At 43.6% G+C, this 21838-nt stretch overlaps 1 protein-coding gene across 3 annotated transcripts in view; it reads right to left on the bottom strand.

Annotated features, from left to right (window-relative positions):
* Positions 1–20838, bottom strand: part of WDR48 (WD repeat domain 48) — a 34397-nt gene extending 13559 nt beyond the window's left edge. The window contains exons 1-9 of one of the 3 annotated variants that reach the window (XM_059664437.1): positions 19902–20838; positions 10209–10349; positions 8291–8369; positions 7362–7444; positions 7105–7234; positions 5155–5243; positions 4662–4763; positions 2562–2786; positions 372–446 (exon numbers count right to left, since the gene is read on the bottom strand). In XM_059664437.1, the coding sequence (XP_059520420.1) occupies positions 372–446; positions 2562–2786; positions 4662–4763; positions 5155–5243; positions 7105–7234; positions 7362–7444; positions 8291–8369; positions 10209–10349; positions 19902–19949 (972 nt within the window). In that variant the 5' untranslated portion in view covers positions 19950–20838. Of the gene's footprint in view, positions 1–371; positions 447–2561; positions 2787–4661; positions 4764–5154; positions 5244–5978; positions 6753–7104; positions 7235–7361; positions 7445–8290; positions 8370–10208; positions 10350–19901 lie in introns of those variants that run through there. The other 2 variants (XM_059664438.1, XM_059664439.1) reach the window with 2 other exon arrangements.
* Positions 20839–21838: the final 1000 nt, after the last annotated feature.

The raw sequence follows: 21838 nt of genomic DNA, 5'->3' as shown, positions 1-21838 counted from the left end.
AGTCTGAAAGCAGTTTTCTGTTTTGAGAAACAGAAGCCTAACCAGTTTCCCTGCTGTGCTGGTACTGGGCTGCCTATTTTCAAATGCAGCTCCATGAGGTCAGAGCTGTACTAAATCTACTGGCTGTATCAGGCCACAGCTTAGGCATGTCACATATACTTCTTGGTTTCTGACAAAGACATCGAAGCGTCGTTTTGACTACTACCTTACTTTCTGTACAACCCTTAGGCCCACACCTGCATTCATAGGGGCTTTTAGATTTTTGCTCTGTTGAAAGGCATGCTGAGCCAGGATCATACTGAGCATTTGCTACTGGGTCTAATCCTTTATCAGCTTCTAATCCGTAGGCAGCTGTACAATGGCTCACTTACCCATTTATTTACTGTAGATTTCGTTGTTGCAACCCAGATTGCAGGAGGCGGATCAGCTGACCTGTCAAGCTCCATCTGAAAACAACACACAAAAATACCACGGTGTGGAATGCTGACTCTTCTGAGCTGCCAGGACCAGCTCTACATTATTAAATAACTCCTCCATTCAGCACTGTGTGTTGACTATACCATGGCACGTGTTAAAAGCTAGGGATTCAACAAATGAATGAGGAAGTCTGCTAAAGAAATTCATGACCCTATAAAAGTGTAGCAGCAGTGACTTCTCACCAAAAAGAATGGCTTAAAGGTTTAAGTGTGGTTAATTTAAGGCAGGGGTGGGGAACCTTTTTTTCTGCCAAGAGCCGTTTGGATATTTATAACATCATTTGAGGGCCACACAAAATTATCAACTTAAAATTAACCTGCTATATTTGGTCAAACATTTAATTAACTCACACCTAATGCCTCAGCAGGGCCAGACCCAATGATTTGCGGGCCTTACATGGCCTGTGGGCTGGACGTTTCCCACCCCTGATTTAAGGGATCTAAATGGGTACAGGCCAAAGGAGACTTAACAGAATTTTTTTATGTTCTTAATAACAAAGAAATGGATTTATTTTTCTCTTTGAAAATGTTAGTAGTAAAAATATAGCACAGCAAAAGTGAAAAGTACCCCACATAATCTACCCCCTCACCCAAGGATAGTGCACTTGTGAACAGTTTACTGTGTGCCCTTCTGTATTTTTAAAATACTAAATGTATGCCTTAGCTGGTTTGGCTTAATGGATAGAGCGTCAACCTGCAGACTAAAGGGTCCCAGGTTCAATTCCGGTCAAGGGCACGTGCCTGGGTTGTGGGCTTGACCCCCAGTGGGGAGCATGTAGGAGGCAGTCAATCAAAAATTCTCTCTCATTATTGATGTTTCTATCTCTCTCTCCCTCTCCCTTCCTCTCTGAAATTAATAAAAATATATTAAAAAAATACTGAATGTATAAAATATATAAATGCCCATATATCATGCAACGGGAATCACTCTGCATTAGCCCACTGTTCTTCCTGTACCAGGAAACCGCAGGACTGGAGCTGCGGGGACAGGGCCCGACTCTCAGCAAGTGGGGATCCTCTTCAGTTCAGAGTGACGCTCCTTGTAACACATGGCTGTCTGCGCTAAGGTCTTTTTCTCCAGCCAAGAGACCCTGGCAGCTGCAGGACCCACAGCGCAGTGTTCCTCTTCCCCACCTGTCAGCCCATCAGCTGCTTCCTGCACACATGCTGTGTCTGTAATGGCAGCCCTAACTCGCTTGCTGTTCTCTAAAGCAATACTGGTTTGTCCATTAGGACCTGCCCTCTACCTTAGAGAACTGCACTCAGCCAGACCACAGGCATCCTCTCAACGTCTCCTCGACCTCTGTTCCCTGTTGCAGCCCTTCCTCCTACGCTATGGTCTGGGTGTCAGATGTCACCCAGCTTCACAGAGGGTATTTGCAGTTGTTTCTTGCTTTCCCTGATGTTTGCAGATGATTTCTGAGAAGACAGGGTAGTCTGTCTGTATGCTCCCTTTGAAAGTTCCTCGCTGTGTTTCAGTGTGCAATTCCAGGACTATCAGTGAGGCTGGACATCTGTCCCGTGATGCCTGGCCATTTTTTAGCCTAGGCTCTACTTCTAATAGCTGTCAATATGGATGGCTTCCCAAGTACCCATCCACCCACATCCAGACCCCGATCAGGACCACTCCGAGCAGTCACGTGTAGGGTGTGAGCGAGCTCATTCCCTCCTCCTGAGGAGTGCTCTTCTACATCCTCCCTCCCTCTTGAGCAGTGGACAATTTCTGCTTACAGATACCTGAGCTCCTCATATTCCTCCTCTAATGACAGGTTAAGACAGCCAGGCGCTCTCAGGAGCAATGTAACCATCTTAATTATATAAACTAAAATATATGACATACTGCCCTGATTGACCGGTGTGGCTCAGTTGGTTGGAGTGTGGTCACTTGCACCAGAAGGTGGTGGGTTCGATTCCCAGGCAGGGCACACACCCAAGTTTCGGGTTCGATCCCTGGTCGGGTCGCATACAGGTGCATACAGGAAGTAACCAATCAATGTTTCTCTCTCACATTGATGTTCTTTTTTCTCTCTCTCTCTCTCTCTCCTCCTTCCTCTCAAATCAATTTAAAAAATATATATCACATACCTTGAGAACTGGTGCCTTTTCTTCACAAATCAGCACTCGAATGTCAGGGTTTCTTAGGTCTGTACAATAAATCTTCCGGTCCCTCCCTCCAGAATACACGTGTGTGAAGGCGTCATTGACTTGCAGAGCCCAAACACCTTCATCATGGACTCGGTACGTCGCTATACATCTCTGCTGACCGAGGGACCACAGGCGAATTGTCCCATCAGAACTGCCAGAAAGACACTGGGGACAAAGGAAGTAAAGGTTAGAGATCTGTCCGAAAGCTCCTGTGCTCTGCCCAGACTTCTCTTCTGATGCCACACTGTTAAGCACACACCCCTAGCAACCTGTATTTCTGCCTCTGAAAAGTGGCTTGACCCAGGTATGCTGACACCAATCAAAATAATTGCTATGTGACGGACCTCAAATCATAAGATTTGCTGACTAAGGATCTTACGCTACAACAAAGGAAGGGAGGCAATAGGTTGCTGTCCATGATATTCACTGGCCTATTATACATCACTAGAGGCCCGGTGCATGAAAATTCATGCACTGGAGGGGGGGTCCCTCAGCCTGGCCTGGCCCCTCTCACAGTCCGGGAGCCCTCAGGGGCGGGAGGTGATCCCGTGATCAGGGGAAGGCAACGCCCCATCACACTTTGCTGCTGCCACTGCCGGCAGTGCAAGCCTCGGCTGGCCCTGGTTACCTGTGCCTTGGGCCGGCCCTGGGTGGCTGGAGGCCTGAGGGGACTAGGGATCTCCGGAGGCAGGCCGCATGCCTGCCGCCCTGGTGAGGCTGAGGGGACTGGGCACTGCCATCTTGTGGCTGTGGGCACCGCCATCTTCGAGGGTGTAGCAGTCAATTAGCATATTCCCTTCTTATTGGCTGTGGGCACCACCATCTTTACAATGGTGTGAGGGTCAATTAGCATATTCCCTCTTTATTAGATATGATAAGTCCTTGAATCACAATGCCACCAGAGACCCAGCATTAGAAGCTTGCAGAATTCTGCAGATGCAAAATAAACTCTGGTCCAGTAACTGATATCTAGCGCTTCTGTCTCAAACAAGAGTTTGAGAATCAGTAGCTGACTTTAATGAAGTGCACTGACTTGTATTTAAGTCATCTTGGTTTTAAAAAGCACATTCATAAACGTATATATAGAAACAAGGCATGGAGTGTAGCAGTCAGGAGGATCTTTAGCAAGTCTGCCAGGCCCAGGGCCCTCTTCTGGAAACCATCGTGTCTACAGCCCGGATGTAAGGGCAGTCCCATGGAGATCATACGACCCAGGCAACCTGGACAAAGCTTAGAGAACAAGGCCTGGCACCCATCTCCCACGCAGCCCAGCAGCTACACTGCAAAACCTGAGCAGCTGACTGCACTAGGCTTCTTGACTCACATGAAAATGGGGCTGCAAAGGGTTCAAGGGCTCTAAAAACCCAGGGATTATGACAAGAACATACTCATTATTTCTAATCTTCTCACCTACTACACAAACTAAATATGATTCCCACTTTGCAGATGAGCTAACTAAGGACCAGGATGAAGTCCTCTCCTCCAGGCCACTCAATGCATTAACACTGAGTGCCTTCTACATTTCCAAGCCTCTCTGTCTGGCTCTGGAAAGTGATTTCCTTCCTTTGGTTAGTTTTTCAAACCTTTCTTTCACCTTTGGAGACAAAAAGGTTTCTCTAATTCACTTGTGAGGCAATTTTCATGACGTAATTTCCACAGAAATAATAGAATTATGGTGTTTCTCATCTCATAATTTTTCTACTCTCCCTTTTCTAGCTCCATCACAATCAATTAATTCCAATTAGCTGTGAACTTATCCCTGCCCCATGAAAAAATGGCTGGGGGAGCAGGAGTAAATGGTAGTGGAATAAATGGTGCTTAGTTTTCGTTTTTTATCTACAATGATGAAAGATCGTTTTTTCAAAATTGGGGTTATTATATGTACAAATTAATATTTTAAGGATTTAAAATTAATCCACAGTTTATAATATATGCAGCTTTGTTCAATCAGTGTAGGCAGCAGTTCACTAAGTGGGGGGATTTCTGTTGTATGAAACGTTGGCAAAGCGATTAGGTCAATGCCCATGCGAAGCTGCGTACCTGGGTGCCGTCTCTGTTCAGCAGCAACGCTTTCACATTATCCGTGTGCCCTTTAAGCTTCATCAGTTTTGCACATGTTCTTGGATCCCATACCCTTAAAACCTGTCAATTTTAACAAAATATTACATAAACTGAGTACATCCACGATCAAATTTCAGTAACAGATGACTTTTATAAATCAAATGACAGCCACTAAATTCTGAGAAAGAAACATTGCTTCTGCCAACGGACACTGTCTGAGGCTCCCTTTTCAAGTGGGAGGAAGCCTCTTTAATGTCAAAACATGAACAGGCCTTTCCCACCCCGTCCACCCACCCCCATTACCACACACGACAGTAATTACAGTTACGCTCTTATTTGTTCAAATAAAACCTTTCTTTTAGCATTCCACCAGGCAAAACCACTGTCTATATGGCTAGTAATGACACAGATCAAATTATTTTGGTTTCTTTGTTTTCTAGAGTTAAGGTACACCCTTTAAGCTCCCCCTTACCTTCTCAGTGGACCCTGATACAATGATTGTTCCCAGTTGATTCATTGCCAGGCTATAAATGGAATCTTTGTTCCCACTTAAAGAAGAAGCTATTAAGGATAAATGGAGCTACATGTTAACAAAATTACCAGATGTTTAGTAGCTAGTCAGCAAAAATTGCAGGCTTAATTATTCAATTTTGAAAATCTTATCTTTATGAGTGCTCTAAAGAAATCTATAACAGAGATATCAAGTTTTACATCTTTTCTGGATTTGAGTATACACAAATGCTCAATAAATATTTGCTAAATGGAACTGCACTGCCATTTAAAACCTATCCACAGAAGTAATATATTTTCAAAGATAAACATGTACCACTGAGATATATGAAAAATATGTCCAAACTCACTATTTCAAATAAACAAAAATACTATTTTCACCAAATCAGATTAAAAAGAAAACAACAAGGTAATATTCAATGATCAGAAAACACAGTAAACGGCATTCTCACACATTGCTTGTGAGAGGGCAATTTGATATAACTCTTCTGGAAGGAAACCAGGCAACATGTAGCAAGAATCACGTTCAGGCCCTTTGATTCAGAACAAAATATCACTGAAGTTAAAAAAAAAAGCATATAAAACTATATAGTATGATGCTAATTTTACAATAAAGAATAATATATGTAAAGTATTTAGAAAAGTAACTGCTTGTAGGAGTGCTCAATAAATGTTAGCTATTAGTATTATTTCTATCATCACAAAAACTTATGAGGGCCTCTCTAAACTATTCTAAGCCAAGACATATCTGCTGTAGAATCTGTAACCACTAAGCTAGTCTCTGACCTTGAGACCATCCTGCTGTTTTGCTTTGTTCTGTTTCGTTAGTGTCTCTTTGAGGCAGGACTTTCATCTACAAAGAGCTAAATGGATCATGATAGCCTCAGCAGGGACCAGCTCCTGAAGCACTGAGAGAGTGTCCAGGTGGAAAATCAAGAACAAGGGGAGAATAGTGTTTAGACCTTCACATATCTCCCAGGGGGGAAAAGCAAAACAGTATTAAAAAAATCATAAATACCAGCCTCCCAACTTGCCCCTCTTGGCTCGTACTGGGCTTTATTAGAACTGCCCTGGCTATGTCAGTGCGAGTGTTCCACAGTCATGACAAACTGAATCTATAACACAGGGATCTAGATACTTCAAGTCCACGTCCTGAACACAGACCTTCCAGGCCAGGCTTAGCCAAAAAATGTGCTCCTTAGAGTCCTGTCTGACACCTGGCCTGCAGGACTCTAGTAGGCTGGGCCAAGCATGAGGCTGAGTTTCAAGTTTAGACTTGGATGGGTCTGACCTGGTCATCCGAGATCTCTTAGTTGAAGAGGCATCCATGCTGTTAACCTGCTGCGAACGTTCTAAATCGCCTCTCGCAGCACCCTAGCCTTCCTGAGCTCCTCTAGAATTGGCTGGATTCTTTGGGCTGCTCTAAAAAGGTCCTGCAAAATTCGCACTCAAAACCTTTTCTTTCCTTGCTTTGGGTATTTTCCATCTGGGCCATTAACTCAAAGGTTCTTAATATACAGTCACACTTTTGAAAGTCAGAAACTGCCTACTTTGCCAGGTAGTTACCACCTCCATCAACAGTGTCTGCTGCGTGTGGCTTTGGGCAGCGAGGCTGTGGGAGATACAAAGTAGTAGTGAGACAGACGCTGCTGCCTGCCGGCGCCCAGGCTGCAGCTGGGGATCTAAGACGTGCACGTGAAAGCTGACACTTGGAGAAGCTACCACTTTAGATGCAGCGAGGAACTAGCTCCTTGGCCAAGCACACTCTTGGGGGCTAGAACGCTGGAGGTAGAAGCACTCTCTAGATATGAACCACTGTCTCAATACAAACTTATCCAAAATATTTTATAAACCATTCTTTGTTTATGTCAACTTGGAGCACTTTCAAAGACATTTTTTTCAAACTCCTTACTTGTGACAGTGTTATTTGAGGCAGTCAGTGCTGTTAGAGTATTCACATCCCAAAGGAATATTTGTCTGTCCAACCCAGCCGATGCTACCAGTTCTTTATCCTTGGCATATGCTAAGGCCTTTACATAATCCTGCAACAGAACACACGTACTATGATCTACACTGTAGATCCATAAGGAAATGAGCCACTTAAAGTACTGAGACCCCAATATTACACTAAAGACACTGAAAATTGAAAAATTATGTTAGCTCTTTTACCTTATGTGTCCTTAATGTTGACATACAAAATCCCTTATGTGCATTCCATACTTTTACTGTCGTGTCAGAAGAAGCAGATATTACTAGAAGAGGCAAAGAATTAATGAACACTTTAGTGGTATATACTTCAATATTTATAATATTCCTAATATTAATTCAAACATCTGTTCATGTTTATATACACATATAGTACATATATAATCTAAAAGCTTTTTCTCGCCCTAGCTGGTTTGGCTCAGTGGATAGAGTGTCGGCCTGCAGACTGAAGGGTCCCAGGTTCGATTCCGGTCAAGGGCACATGCCAGGGCGTGGGCTCAATTCCCAGTGTGGGGCATGCCGGAGGCAGTCAATCAATGATTCTCTCTCATCATTGATGTTTCTGTCTCTCCCTCCCTCTCCCTTCCTCTCTGAAATCAATAAAAATTTAAAATATATATATATTTAAAAGCTTTTTCTAGAACCTATTGTATTCTGCCTCAAAATTTTATTTTTTTAATAGCTAAGGCAAATATTTTTTAAAGTTCCAGTTGAACTAATTTGATTGGGAAAATTTCTCTAACACAGACTGAAAAACCAAGAAATGGATCCTACCATAATAAGAACAGAAAGAGATATTAATAAGATTAAAAGAAGAATACATAGTATATGAGTCTATTTATATAGACAGTTCAAATGTAGGCAAAACTAATCTATAGTGTTTAGAAGACAGTGGGGCAAGGGATAGTGACTGAAAGGGTGGCACGGGGCGGGACACTTCTGGTAATCTGTTTCTTATATGGGTGTTCACCTTGCAAACTTGTACTCTCGAAGTGTGCATGCTTTTCTGTCTGTATGCTATATTTTAATAAAAAGCTTACATGAAAAATGAAAAAAATACATCAAATTAAATGAGAAGCTTCCTGAAGCCCAATAATCAAAGAAATACTTACATGTTTTCCCATTACAACAGAGTACAATGTCGTTTACCCAATCGGTATGGTGCTCCATAGATGCTATGTATGGGTCTTGCTGAAATTAAAAGAAAAATCACAGGATATCATTAGCTTATCTTAGAGAATGAACTGTATTACAAATTATAGATATGTTAGGTTCTTCAATTAGTGTGACCCACTGCTCTATGACCTTAAAATCTAGCCCCTGAGAGTTGATGCTTCCAGATAACATATGCATAGAAGTTCTGTTTCAGGACAGTTTTATTGCTGATAAAAGCCTAGGTTTCCAGGACAAATGCTGAATTTTTATGCCTCGAGTCAGTGAAGGCAACAGCGCTACAGGAAGGCGTTACTGGAAAGGACAGGGCATGAACCCATCTGCAGGCTGGGGGTATGAATCAGTGATGCGGAAGGCTCACAGCACACAGCAGGGGCAGAAACGGGGCGAGGTGGCGAGGAGCCCAGCCTGCTGCAGAGGGAGATGGACACTTTTGCTTTTAGCTTCCTACTGTGGTGTTTACCTACTGAATTAAGTGTTTTCCTCATGTATCTACGGTCCTTCTGAGAAGAAATGGAAGCCAAGGGCTAAAGGAGTGCTACCCGGTCACCATTTCAATTCAGTAATTTGAGATTCTTCTATTCCTCCCGCTTGGCTGAATTACCAAGCCAAATATTTAGTTACATCCTACACCTAAGACAGGCAAGTTCAAGAAACTTCTGGCAAAGAGAACAAGTCTATTTGAGAAACGCTATTCAATCCTGTCATAAAACGAAGATCAGAAAAAAGATGTTTAAGGGCAGCATAGGCAGCTTTCTAGATTCTTCCAGGTTAGTTTTTGTGACTGTTTTCCCGTAGTTTGTGTGAAATGCAGTACTGTTAATTCCCAGAAAGGTGACATTCCAATTCAAACGTAAGTTTCAAAAAGCACTTAAAAGCCACGATTTTCCTCCTCCCGTCTCTGACATTGGGCCACCTCTGTGGCCACTGTTTAAAGAATCCAAAGCCCACGAGACCAAAATCCATTTAAAGAAACGTCATCTGGCAAGTGTGTAAAATAGTGGGTCTTTTATGGACTGAACATCAGACTTGCGGAGCTTGCTAGGAAGACACAGACTTTAAAACCCTAAGGATTGGCGCCAGGGCTTCAAGTCAGAGGGGCTCCAATTCCCTGTCACCTACCAGCTATTTAACCATGGATCTCTGTGAGCCTGTTTCCCCGTCTCCGAACACGAACCGTAACAGCTGCCTCAAAGGAGGACTGTGAGAATTAAGACCATCTTGGATATGAAAGTGCTAAGAGTGTCTGGGACACAGCGAGGAGCTCAAGAAATGTCCTTTCCTTCCCCGAATCTGCCTATGTCATTCACAATACAGACATTCAAACGACACAGAAAAAGAATCCCTTGCAATTTGACGGGCTTTGTCTTCACATGTGTTTAAATACTGGTCCGTTTAGGAAAGCAGGCTTTAAATCTGAAGAAGGGCAGCAGGTTACCTTCATGCTTTTACGACAACCTTGAAGAAATCTAATATTTGTTCAAGATCAGTTATCATTGTAAACGCAGAGTCAACCTTTTCTTAAGGGCACTGAAAAGGGTGGCCAAGAAGCTTTTTGGGAACGTAGTTACAGCAGAAAAATAAATTGTTGCAAGTAATTCCCCCACCAGACAAATCTCTTCATGTCTTTCTTATCAGAGGCCTAGTTTTATGGAGTCCCTGCCTTATCTGAAATACTTTGGAAACTCCCCGAGGGGTGTTTTTCCCAAGGGCTCACAGAAAGCTGGCTGCATGCCTTTATAGAGCGTACCAAGTAGCTCAGTGCTCAGAGATTCCATCAGGAACTCCGGAAGGCCTGCCGTAGGAGAGCACAGTTTTCGGAGGATGGCTTTCAAGTGTCCACTCGACCCGCCTTACCTTGTGCTGATTGACGCTCCATATCCTTATGATGGAGTCTCGACCCGCCGTGAAAAGCCTGTTGAGGGCCGGGTCCAGCTGCAGGGCATTGACTCCGTTCCGATTGTACTTCTCCACCTCATCGCGAATCACGTAGGAAACCTGACAAACGAGGGGACATTTGCTTTGTACGAAGTGACAGGACATGCAGTAAAAGGCAGCCTACTGGCGGCAGATCTGAAATGCAACATCCCCTGTTTTCCATATAAAACTTATTTTTCGATCCAATAACAATTTTATTTTACTCTATAAAAGAGTGAGGAGCTGAGGAGAGAAGAAGGACATTCCTAGCAGCCTCTTCCAAGAGGAGGCGGGCGGATGCTGAGCTACGATAACCGCTTCCGAACGGGCCTCCACACTCTGCGGTTTGTCTTTAATCCATTTCCCACAAAGCAGCAAAACTGGAGTGTGTCTCACCTCTGCTCAAAGCCCTCTCCGGTGCCCGCTCTCCCAGACTCACGATTTGACCAGGACTCCTCCACACGCTGCAAGTGCCCTGCTCACCTCTCCTGCCACTCTCTTTGCTCACGCTGCCCCCATTGCCTTGAACACACCTCCTTGCACACAGAGCGCCCCATGTCCTGGTCCCTCAGGTTGGAAGGCCTTCCTCCCCTCTCTCTGGCCAATCCTGCTGCAGTCCTTAGGGTTCTGTTTAATGCTTCCCCAAAAAGCTGTTCGCCGACCTGGCGAGCAAATGAGTCTCGTGTCCTTTAACACACCAAACTTCTCCTCTGAGCACTTTCCACGATTTTGTTACTGTCGGTCAGTTCTGTCTGCTTCATGTGAAACTCAAGAGAATCAACCAATTACAATTATGAAAAAGTCAACAAACTGGCCAGCAGCCAAAAGCAAAACTTTGCTAATTTAATGAAATAAACTGCTAAGAATAGAACAGGAGGTTCGGGGGAGTGGGGAGACCTATTTACAATAGCAACAAGAACGAATACCTAAAATAACTGACAGAACAATGTACATAAAAGAAAAACTTGAATAAAGGAGGTGCCATACTATAGCACAGGAAGATTCTAAATTAACAACTGTTTCTTACATTTGTGAATTTAGGAAACCCAACTTTGGCCAGAATCCCATGGAATTGCTTTCTAGAAGTTGACAAAATATAGAGTATAATTTTTGTGTGTGTGTGTGTGTGTGTGTGTGTGTGTGTGTGTGTAATATCCAGTTATTTTAAAAAATGAAAGCATATTCTTTAAAGATCTGAAAAGGTTTTATAAAGCTAAAGCTACCAAAATTACAATGAAGTACCACAATAGGAATATATTTAAAAAATCAATGGAATAAAACAAAATCTGGAAATATTTTTTCTATTATAAATTTTTTATTTTGATGTAAACATGGTGTTTCAGATCAAAGAGGGCATGATAATTATTAAATAATAAATTATCTAGGAGCATCTAGTGATTCTATTGGGAAAAATTATATATCCTTTTTCCAAATTTTAAACCAAAATGAATTTTCATGTGGACTTAAGATTGAAATAGAATAATTTACTCATAAAAATACATTTTAAAAGACAGGTGAATATTTACATAAAACTACTTGTAGAAGGCTCTGCTAATAACATGACAAGAAATACAGTAATCTTTACAAAGGAAAAGAGCAATGCTGATTTGACCAAATACAAGTCAAAACCTTTTGCATGTACAAATGTTCACTGCAGCATTATTCACAAGAGCCAAAAAGTGCAAACAACTCAAATGCCCATCAACTGACAAAGGATAAACAAAATGTGGTATATGCATGCAATGGAATATTTTTCAGCCATAAAAGGAGTGAAGTACTGACACATATTATAATGTGAATGAATCTTAAAAACATGGTAAGTGAAAGAGGCCAGTTATAAAATGGCTCATATTTTAGGATCCTATTTATTCTAAATGTCCAGAATATGTAAATCCACAGAGACTGAACGTAGATTAGTGGTTGCCATGAGCTTGGAAGAGAGGAAAATAGGGGGGACTATTTATGGGCTCAGGGTTTCTTTTTGGGTCGATGAAAAATGTTCTGGAATTGGGTGATCAATGCACAGCTTTGTGAATATAGTAAGAAATCATTGCATTGTATACTTTAACAGGGTGACTTTATAATATGTGAATTTTATCTCAATAAAGCTGTTACTTTTTAAAAAAGGCTTTCTGAAAAGAATAGTATGAGCAAGGTTAAAGGGCAATCATCTAACTGGGAAAATAATGAAATAAATACCACTACACAAGACAAAAGTTTAATCTTGACTACATACAAAGATTCCTTACAACACATTAACAACATGTCAAACTCTCCAACAGAAAGAGGAGTAAAGATCATGAAGAGGCAATTTTTTTTTTAAATGGCCAATGAACATAAATAATCAATGACATGAAAAGGGCTAGAGTTGTATACATGAAGACAACAAGGATGTTGTCTTAACTCAGTCCTTTGGGTACAAGCAATGTAGCTGAGATCTACTCAAGCCTGCTTAAATTGAGTAAAGAAACATTTTAACACAAGGATACAAGATATCTAACAGCCCAGGGGCAGGAAATACAGTTATGACTCACAAGACATTTAAAAATAAAATCATGACACTTCTCTGCTGAAGCCTTCCAAAGGCTTTTTTTCACTACATTTAAAGTTCAAATTCCCCACATGCTTCCTGCATCTTCATATTTTCCTCAAACTAACTCCCCCCCGCCCCCCTCCCCGCCCCCCGCCCCCAGCTCCTTTCATGGCAGTCACACCAAACGCCTGATCCTCAACACATCGAGCTTTCTTCTTCCCATCCCTTCCATCCACTGTCCCCCACGCTGAGAAGATCCCCCCTCTCCAATCCCCACAGGCACACTTCCCCAGCTTCTACCTTGTCTGGCTCACCTTAACCCTTCTGGTCTTAGCAGAAAGGTCACCTCCTCTCAAAGGCCTTCCCTGATCTCCACCCTCTATCACTTACACTACTTATTTCTCTCACAGTTCTTACCACACTCCACATTTATCTTTTTTGTGACATCTTCTTCATTCTAATGTTGCAAGAGATCAAGAAACTTGTCTGCCGTGTTCCTCCCACCACTCATTATAGTGTCTGGCATAGAAGACATTGAATAAATATTTGTTGCATGAATCAGATATTAGAAAACCATCAGGAACCAAGTTGGCGTCAATGTCAATTTCAGTCTCTCTCGATCTCTTTCTCTGGGGCTTTATGACCCCTTATTTGCCTTTCTCCATACATTTCCTTTAATAGAGACTGTAGCATGTACATCTTAATTTTCAGATTTCTCGAGATTATCTGATTGGTCCAGTGGGGAAGGGTCAGGTCCTCATTTTAGGTAGAAAGTAATTTTTAGCAAACAAGCCTGGGCCACTTCTTCAAAGGTATCCACCACAGATGCGCGATTAAAAATGGCAAAGAATTAGAAGTATCTTAATTGGATAAATTTTGGCACATCCATAAAACAGAATACTATTTAATCATTAAAAATGTTGACGCACATCTAGAATGAATGACATAGGAAGACAGCCATGCTATATTTAAGTGAAATGTGTGTGGTCTAACACAGCTGTGTATAATAATCATTACTGTAAAAATGTTTCAGAATATTAAATATATATTTAAAAAATACATATACAAGTTTGGAAAGACATACAAATAAAAAACTATCCCGAGTAATGGAATTATGGTGACTGTCACTCACGCCTTTTTTATATGGTATGAATGTTTTACCATGGGCATATATTACTTAGTTTTTTGAATTTATAATTTAATTTTTGTCTAAGTAATTCTTGCCTATAGTCAGAATATGAAATACTGAAAGACTGTAATGAAAAATCACATACCTGTTGTCTGTGTAATACTCCCCATACCAGTCTTATTCCCTAGGAGTAACTAATTTCAACTCTTGGTTTCTTCTGGATAGTTACTGCATTTCTTGAAATATTGTGTTTATTCTATAGCTTTCCGTTTATCCATTTTAGATTCACCTATTTACTCAGGCTACGTTAGATCAGGATGTAACTCTGAAACTACCCCAATAACCCCTCCCTCTCCTCTTCTGATATAGATGCAGCGCTATTTTTGGTTGAATAAATAATCAGTGCTACACTGTTTGACTTTGTAATTGCTATCTGCTGACTAGCTAAGTACTATATTATGAATACATTTCCTCCCTCGGAGAGCTTTTTCTTTTCCCTAGAGTTCTATCTTTCTCCCCCTCTTCTACTGGGTTTCCTCTACTTTAAGTTCAATTTTCTTTAATTGCTGCACCATATTAGATATTACAGCAAGAATCCACCCCACCCCCTTCCCCAGGCTTCCCCCTCAGCATCCTCCACCTTGCACTCAGTCTGGGCTGGCTGCCCTCTAGGTCTGCTGGCACAGCCTCATCCTCTGTGCCTCCCTTTACTGCTTTTCTGGGCTACAGCCATTGTTTCCTGAATTCCAATGTCTCCCTTCTTGGTTTACTCCGTTTACTCCCACCCTCTCCGGCAACGGAGATCCCTTTCATGCCTCAAACCTGACTTCTGCCAGCTGCAGAACCTTCTTTGCTTTTAAGGGCTAATATGATTAGACTGGGCCCACTTGGATAATCCAGGGTAACCCTCTATTTTAAGGTCTGTAACCTTAATTATATCTGAAAAGTCCTTTTTATCACGTAACATAACATATTCACAGGTTCCAGGGATTAGGGCATGGCATTATGGTGGGGAGGCACTCTGCCTACTACAGTAACGAAACAATTTTTTATGTGAAAACAAATGTGGATATATTATGGAATAAGTACAAAATTCACAATATTTTTAAGAAAAGAAGGGAGCTTCTGAAAGCATTTCTGGTTCACAAAGGGAATATTCTGGGCTCTTTCCCCAGGCTCCCCTGAGGTGTGTGTGCATTAACTCATCTCCTCTTGGGTGCCTCACACACATCGTAATCACGGCATGTTCCAAGCCCAACTCTTGATAGTCCTCCCCAAAACAGCTTTTCCTGGTCTTCCTCATTGATGGAGTTAATGGTGACTTCATTCTTCCAGTTGCTCAGGCGCAAAACCTTGGTGCCTTCCTGACTTTAATTCCAAGCACTTCTCAGGAGCCTGGTGGGCCATTATCACATAGATCTGGCCTCCTCTCTCTGCCCTGTGCCCCCACAGGAGGTTCTGAACACAGAAGCCAGACCACCCTTATTAAAACACATGTATATCCTGTATATTCCTCTGCTCAAAACCCACCAACTACGTCCCATGGCACTCTAGACCTCACTATGCCCTGGTGCTCTGTCTAATGGTCCGGTCTGCAGTTACCGCTCTGATTTCATCTCCGGCTCCTCTTCCCCTCACTCACTCCATGCCAGCCACAAAGGCCTCTTCATTCCACAAACAGGCCAGGAACATTCCCACTCAGGACCTTTGCATGTGATATTCTCACTGGAATGCCCGCCCCTTCCATGGCACTCTCGTTTCCTCATTTCTTTTGGATCCTTACTCAGAAGTCAGCCTCTCAACAAGGCATTCTCTGGCCACTGCAACTGAAATTTCACTTCCTCATCTTCTGCTGCTCATCACTATCGAACTATTGTTTAACCTTTAAAACTTATTTTCTCTCAGCCTTTTTATTATGAAAAAGTTAAAACACAAAAGTCGAAAGAATTACACAGCAAACATTCATATACCTGCCACATATATCTATTCTACAATTAACATTTTCTATAGTTGCTTTACCTCGTAACCATCTATTCATTTGATCCATGTTATTTTTCAATGCCTTTCAAGGTAAGTTGCACATCATCAATAACACTCCCCCCTAAATACTTCAGCATGTATATTATTAACTAGAGTTCATTATTTATTCATGGCTCCTTTTTTAAAAAGATAAACTTTACTTAGAGTGAAATGTACAGATCCAAGTGTACACAGATACTTCTGACAAATGAATATACCTATGCAATACAAACACCTACTAAGGTACATTGAACATTGCACCACCCTAGCAAGTTGCCTCATCCTCGTCCCCAACCTCTATACCCCACTCCCGATCTAGATCTGATGCTTTCTCCATAGATTAGTTTTGCCTGTTCTGTAATATCCTATAAATGGAATCACACAGCTCTTTTCTATAAGGCTACTTCTAGCTATCAAGCTAACTCAGGCTAAATTTGGCCAAGAAAAACTGGCTAAATATCAATAATTCGCACATCTGTTTTTCCTGCTCAATCTTGTGGACCATGACTTTCTGCTTGAACCTATATTTTTGGAGTGTTAATTTTAAAAAGATTCTGAAAAGCAGTCTTGCCTGACTTTTCCTACTCATTGGCTAGTAAAAAACTGTCCTCAGGCCAAATCCTGTTAGGTAAACAAGGGCTTACTGGGACACGGTGACACCTATGCATTTAGGTGTTTTCTATGGGTGGTTTCACATTATAATGGCAGAGTCTGGTTATGACACAGAATGGCCTCCAACGTGTAAAATTCTTACTATCTGGCCCTTTGGAGAAATTTTGCAGACCCCTGTTCTATACTGACACCGCAGTTTTAATTACCCATCCTGCATAAAAAGTAACTCAGATATGGCTAATTTGTAAGGGTCTTTTCTTGAGGAGCCAGGATTTGGCATCATTCTACTTCCTTTAAAAAGTATCAAAGATTAATCAACCAAGCCAGAATTGGGACTCAAAATCAGGACTCAACACCATACTGAGCTCTGAACAGGTGTAGAATAACTAAATATTTAGCAGGGAAAAGAGTTAAGTACTGGCAGAATAGACATTTGTTGGCTGTCTCTCTATCCCTCACTTCTGCTCCCAGTGTGTTTTCCTCAAGGCAAGCAGATTCTAGGAGAAACTAGACAGGGACTATTTAAGAGACTCTTATCTGCCAACTGGTAGTGTGGTGAAAGGAGACAAGGTCTGGGTTAGAGACAGCCACCATGCCACCAAGAGGGGAGGCCTAGAGCTGGAAGTTTGGGAATAGGAGAGGACCAGCCCGTGGTAAAGCTGACTTTACATCACTTCCTAGGGTAGAGAGTCACAGTGAGCTCTCTGGTTCGAGATTTTCATGCAACTAGCACTGCCTATTGAGCCTGGTTGAGTTGGAGTCATTTCCAATCAAAATAATTGTTATGAAAGAGCAAGTATTTATATTATTGAATGATCACTAAGTATTACAGCATAGTTGCTGCTCTTAAACCAGGAATACTAGTGACTTTTGTCCAACCCCACCCCCCCCCCTGCACCCCCAAGAATTCTGAAGCAAATGAGAGGAGGCCGTATTGAAGGAAGGATGGAGACAGAGCCAACCAACAGACTCAGGTTGTTGGAAAATCTTAACACTAAGGGACCACCAGGGAGTGAAAAGACTGGCTTTGACATCTTGATTACCAGAAAATAACTGCATTATATATCTGAATTCACATGTTTGATTGTCTGATCATGTAAATTGGGTATACGTGCATGAAGTGTTACGAAACACTGGTTTTCAAGCAGTGGCAATTTTGCCTTCCAGGGGTCATTTGAAAATGTTTAGAATCATTTTTGGTTTTCACAACTGGGAAGGTGCTAACATCTAGTGGGAAGAAGCCAGAAAGATGCAAAACTTACAATGCATAGGACAACACCTTCCCCGCCTAAAGAATTATCCCGCCCAAGATGTCAGTAACACTCCTGGTGAAAAACCCTGGTCTAAGATTGTATGTCACACTGTCCATAGTTTTCTTGCAAAAGTGGAGGACAATTATCATTTATACTTTTGTACTGTTTGTGGGTTTTTGCAGTGAACATGCTCTAGTTTCAAAAACACTTCCATAAATAAAAGTTCTGAAGTGTTGAGATAAAATCAGTCTCTGTGGCTTTTCACATTGGTTCTAGACCTTGGGGGGAAATTCTGAAAGCAGCTAACAAGACTCACTGAATCTTCTGTTCAGCAGACGAGTCTTCGTTCTTTTGAGTGCTCTTCGTAGGAATAGTTTAAAGTCACTTTATTAACCTGATTGCCGTATCTCAAACTCTAATTCACTCTGATCAGTAAGAGTGGAATGATCACCTCTCTCATTCTATGTGCAATAGCTCATACTCAGCTTATTAAAACACCCAGTTTTTCCACACACGCTGCAGATTTATATTAGCCCGTCCTATATTGCCTTTTAAGTCTAAACACAAGAAACGAAGTGTCCTGATTAGCTCTCCTTACTACCCTAAGGAGTGTACCATTCTAGTGCCTGGAATAAGTTCCCATTTTGAGTTACATTATACTCAGAAGCAGACATTCTCCCCACCTGGTTTGCATGCTGGGTTACTTAAATTCTGTCAATGATACACTTAAAATTCACCTAATAGCCCTGGCCAGGTGGCTCAGTTGGTGGGAGCGTGGTCCCATACACACAAACATTTCCGGTTTGGATCCCCAGTAGGGTACCTACCTAAGATGTGGTTTGATCCCTGGTGGGATGAGGCACATACTGGAGGCAACCGATCGGTTTTTCTCTCACATCGATATTCCCCCCCCCTTCTCTAAAATCAATAAAAATATATCCTTGGGTTAAGGATTAAAAAACAGTTTTTTAAATCACCGCACAGGGTTAGCTATTTTAGATCTTTATTCATTTCACTCAATTCAACATCCACTGAATGCTTGGATACTGTACTCATCAATGAGATCCACAAAACAAAGAAGTGACCTGCCCAGAGGACCTTACGGCTCACAGCAACTTGGTGGGGTTGCCTTACTGAGGAACACTCACTGATTTCAAACTACAGACCACGCTGTTTTATACAAAGTCTGGGTGTCACGTATTCCCCTGCTCTCTCCATTCTTTGCAAGGTAAGTGCACAGTGATGTTCAATGCATGAATGCACCATACCCTCACTGCTACCTAAGCTATCCCTGCAGCAAAGACCTGTAGTAAGGCTTTACTCCTTGCATCGCTGAAAACAGCGAACAGTAAACTCTCAAACGTACCCGTCACACAAAACCAGGTTCACGAAGGCTGCAAGCACACACGGAAGGGTAAGGTAACTCTTTACCCTTAGCTAAGAGATTACAGAAACAGAAGAGAGGATTCGAGGATGCACAGTGGAGATGAAGAAATGGTGAGGACGAAATTAAACTCCAAAGCAGTAAAAATCGTATTTTCCCCACCAAAGCCAGCACACTCCCCCGTCGTTTCCACCGCAACAGGCAAAAAGCTCCCGCATAAAAGACCGCAGGCGGCTCTCACGTGCAGAAGCCCCCGCAGCCACCCCGCGGAGCGGCCTCTGCCCCGCCACGCCCCCGCACGGGCCCACTCGCGCCTCGGCCGCCAGCCAGCGGGGAAGCGCCCGGAGGCCTCCGCTCCGACGCGGCTTAGGGACGGGGGAGGCAGGTGGGCGGAGGACGAGCCTCTCCCGGCCTCGCAAGCCCAATCTCCGGAGAAAGCGGGCGATCGGCAACCCCGGGCTCCGAACGGAGCACCCGAGGGTCCCGGGACGGGGCCCAGGCAGGCTCGGTGGACCGCCCCCAGCCCCCCACCCCCTCCAGAAGCCGTTAGCGCCGCGGCCCCACCCCTCGCGCCCGGCCGCGCCCGATGTCCCACTCGCCCCAAGCCTCCACGCCGGCCGATCGCGGCCCGAGGCATCTGCTCGCTGTGGGTGGGCCGGGCTGGCAGCCACGTCCGGGAGATCGAGGAGCCGGGCTCCCGTACCTGCACTTTCCTCCGCCCGGCCGTGTTCTGCCGGTGATGGGCCGCCATCTTGCATGTTGACACTCCGACGTCACTTCCGGAAGTGGCTCCGTCCAGGCGGAAGTCGCTCCTCTTCCCCTTCGGCCGAGGGCCGGCGGCGGGGCGAGAGTCAGGCGGCCTGTGCGTCCCTCCGGCGCTGTGTGTGGCCGCGGCCGGTGGCCCGGTGCGGAGGCAGAAGGACCGCAGAGTTGTCGCGTGAGTGCGATGCTGGCGAGAGCTCGCTTCCGAGCCGAGGGAGCAGTCCAGTCCGGCTCCGTGAGCCTCCGCCCCGGCTTGCTCTCCCCGCAGCGCCGTCGCCGGAGGCCCACGCCGGCATCGGGGAAGCGCCGGAAGAACCCATCACGCCGGACCTGGGCGGCTTGCACAGAAGTGCAGAAACCCTCCCCCCAGTTTTCCCTAGGCAGCCCAGGGGACCCACAGATGTGCCATGACACCCACAAACTGGCTTCAAAGGAGGAGGCTGCAAAGGAGGTGGCCCCATCTTCAGGGGGAGCCAAGTATCTGTTTAAATACGAGGGGACAGGCTGGTAGGAAGGTGAAAAATGCACACTGGTTGAAAGTGTTCTCCGGGACCACCTCTGAGGTGGCAGATGCTGAAGGCGTGGGGCCCACTCCAGACCCCGGCGTGAATCACCTCGCCCCGAGCGGCCCTTGTGGGTGAAGGTTGGCCCTGGAGTTTCCCCGACACGTCCAGGTGCTGAGGACACGCGGACTCCGGGAAAGTGGCTCCTTTGGGACCACGGCGCCCCACGCAGCCCCCACTCGGCGTGTGTGCAGGGCGCCCTTGAAACATGGCCCGCTCACGTGGAGATATGTAATTCAGATGCCCACCGAATATAAGAAACTTAGTACAAAGAAAGGGATGCAACGTGTCTCAATTTTCATACTGGTTACATGTGGAAATGATAACGTTTTGAATATATTGGGTTAAATAAAATAAAATTACTTTTTATAATGTGGCTATTAGTATATTTAAAGTTTCATATGTATTCACTTTTTTTTGGCATAGTGCTAGGATAGATATAATGCTTAGGAAAGTTCTTGTCTAAACAAATGCCTTTTTAAATTAATAAAGAAATGCAAGTTAGAAGAGTAGAAAATAATGGCAGGAAGCATCTTAAGCAAAACTGGCGGTGATAACTTGTAGGTAAATTACCTGTACTGCATTTTATTACAGACACATTTATTTGTGTATTCAGATATTATTTAGCACCTATTAGGTATCAGGCACTATATTAGGTGCAGGGAGTCAGTGTTAAGTGCACATCGTCATAGAGTTTCGGGTCCTGGGTAAGACAGGAATTAAACATATAAATGAATATGGAGATAATTACAGTGAAGAAAGATGGTTATAATACAGGAAATGATCCTTGAGTCAAGATCTGGGGATGGCGTTACCTAGGCAAGGAGCAGGAACAGTCTGAGCAAAGATCTTGTGGCAGGAGGGCGCTTGGAACATTCCAGGAATTAGGGGCCAAGGTTTAGAGTACAGAGAACAAGAGGAAGGAGTGTATACAGAGGCCATGCCTAGCAGGATCTTTAATGTCAGTGGGAAGCTATTGGCTTTAAGCAGGGAAGGGACGTAATCTGCATTTTAAAAGAGTATTTTAAAAATACCTATTGGCTACCCATGCTGTGCCAGGCACCAGGTTCCTCAGGACAATATGCTCATGCCTGCCAGAAATGGACTGTTAGATGGTTGTGTTCCCACTTTGGACCTGAAGAACATTAAAGTTGTGAAGTCCGTTTAATGGACAGAATGTCCAGAGGGATGTCTTGAAATTCACGTTGCCTGAAAGGAGAAATGGCCTTTGGTAGTAATTCATGGCCAAAGACTAAATTGGCCAGTTAGTCAAGGACATGGGAAGAATAAGATTGGAGAACTGGTGATAAGGCAT

This window comes from Myotis daubentonii, chromosome 14 (genome assembly GCF_963259705.1).
Source record: "Myotis daubentonii chromosome 14, mMyoDau2.1, whole genome shotgun sequence".
NCBI lineage: Eukaryota > Metazoa > Chordata > Mammalia > Chiroptera > Vespertilionidae > Myotis > Myotis daubentonii.
The sequence above is the reverse complement of the archived record's forward strand: the minus strand, read 5'-3'. Positions and strand labels throughout refer to the sequence as shown.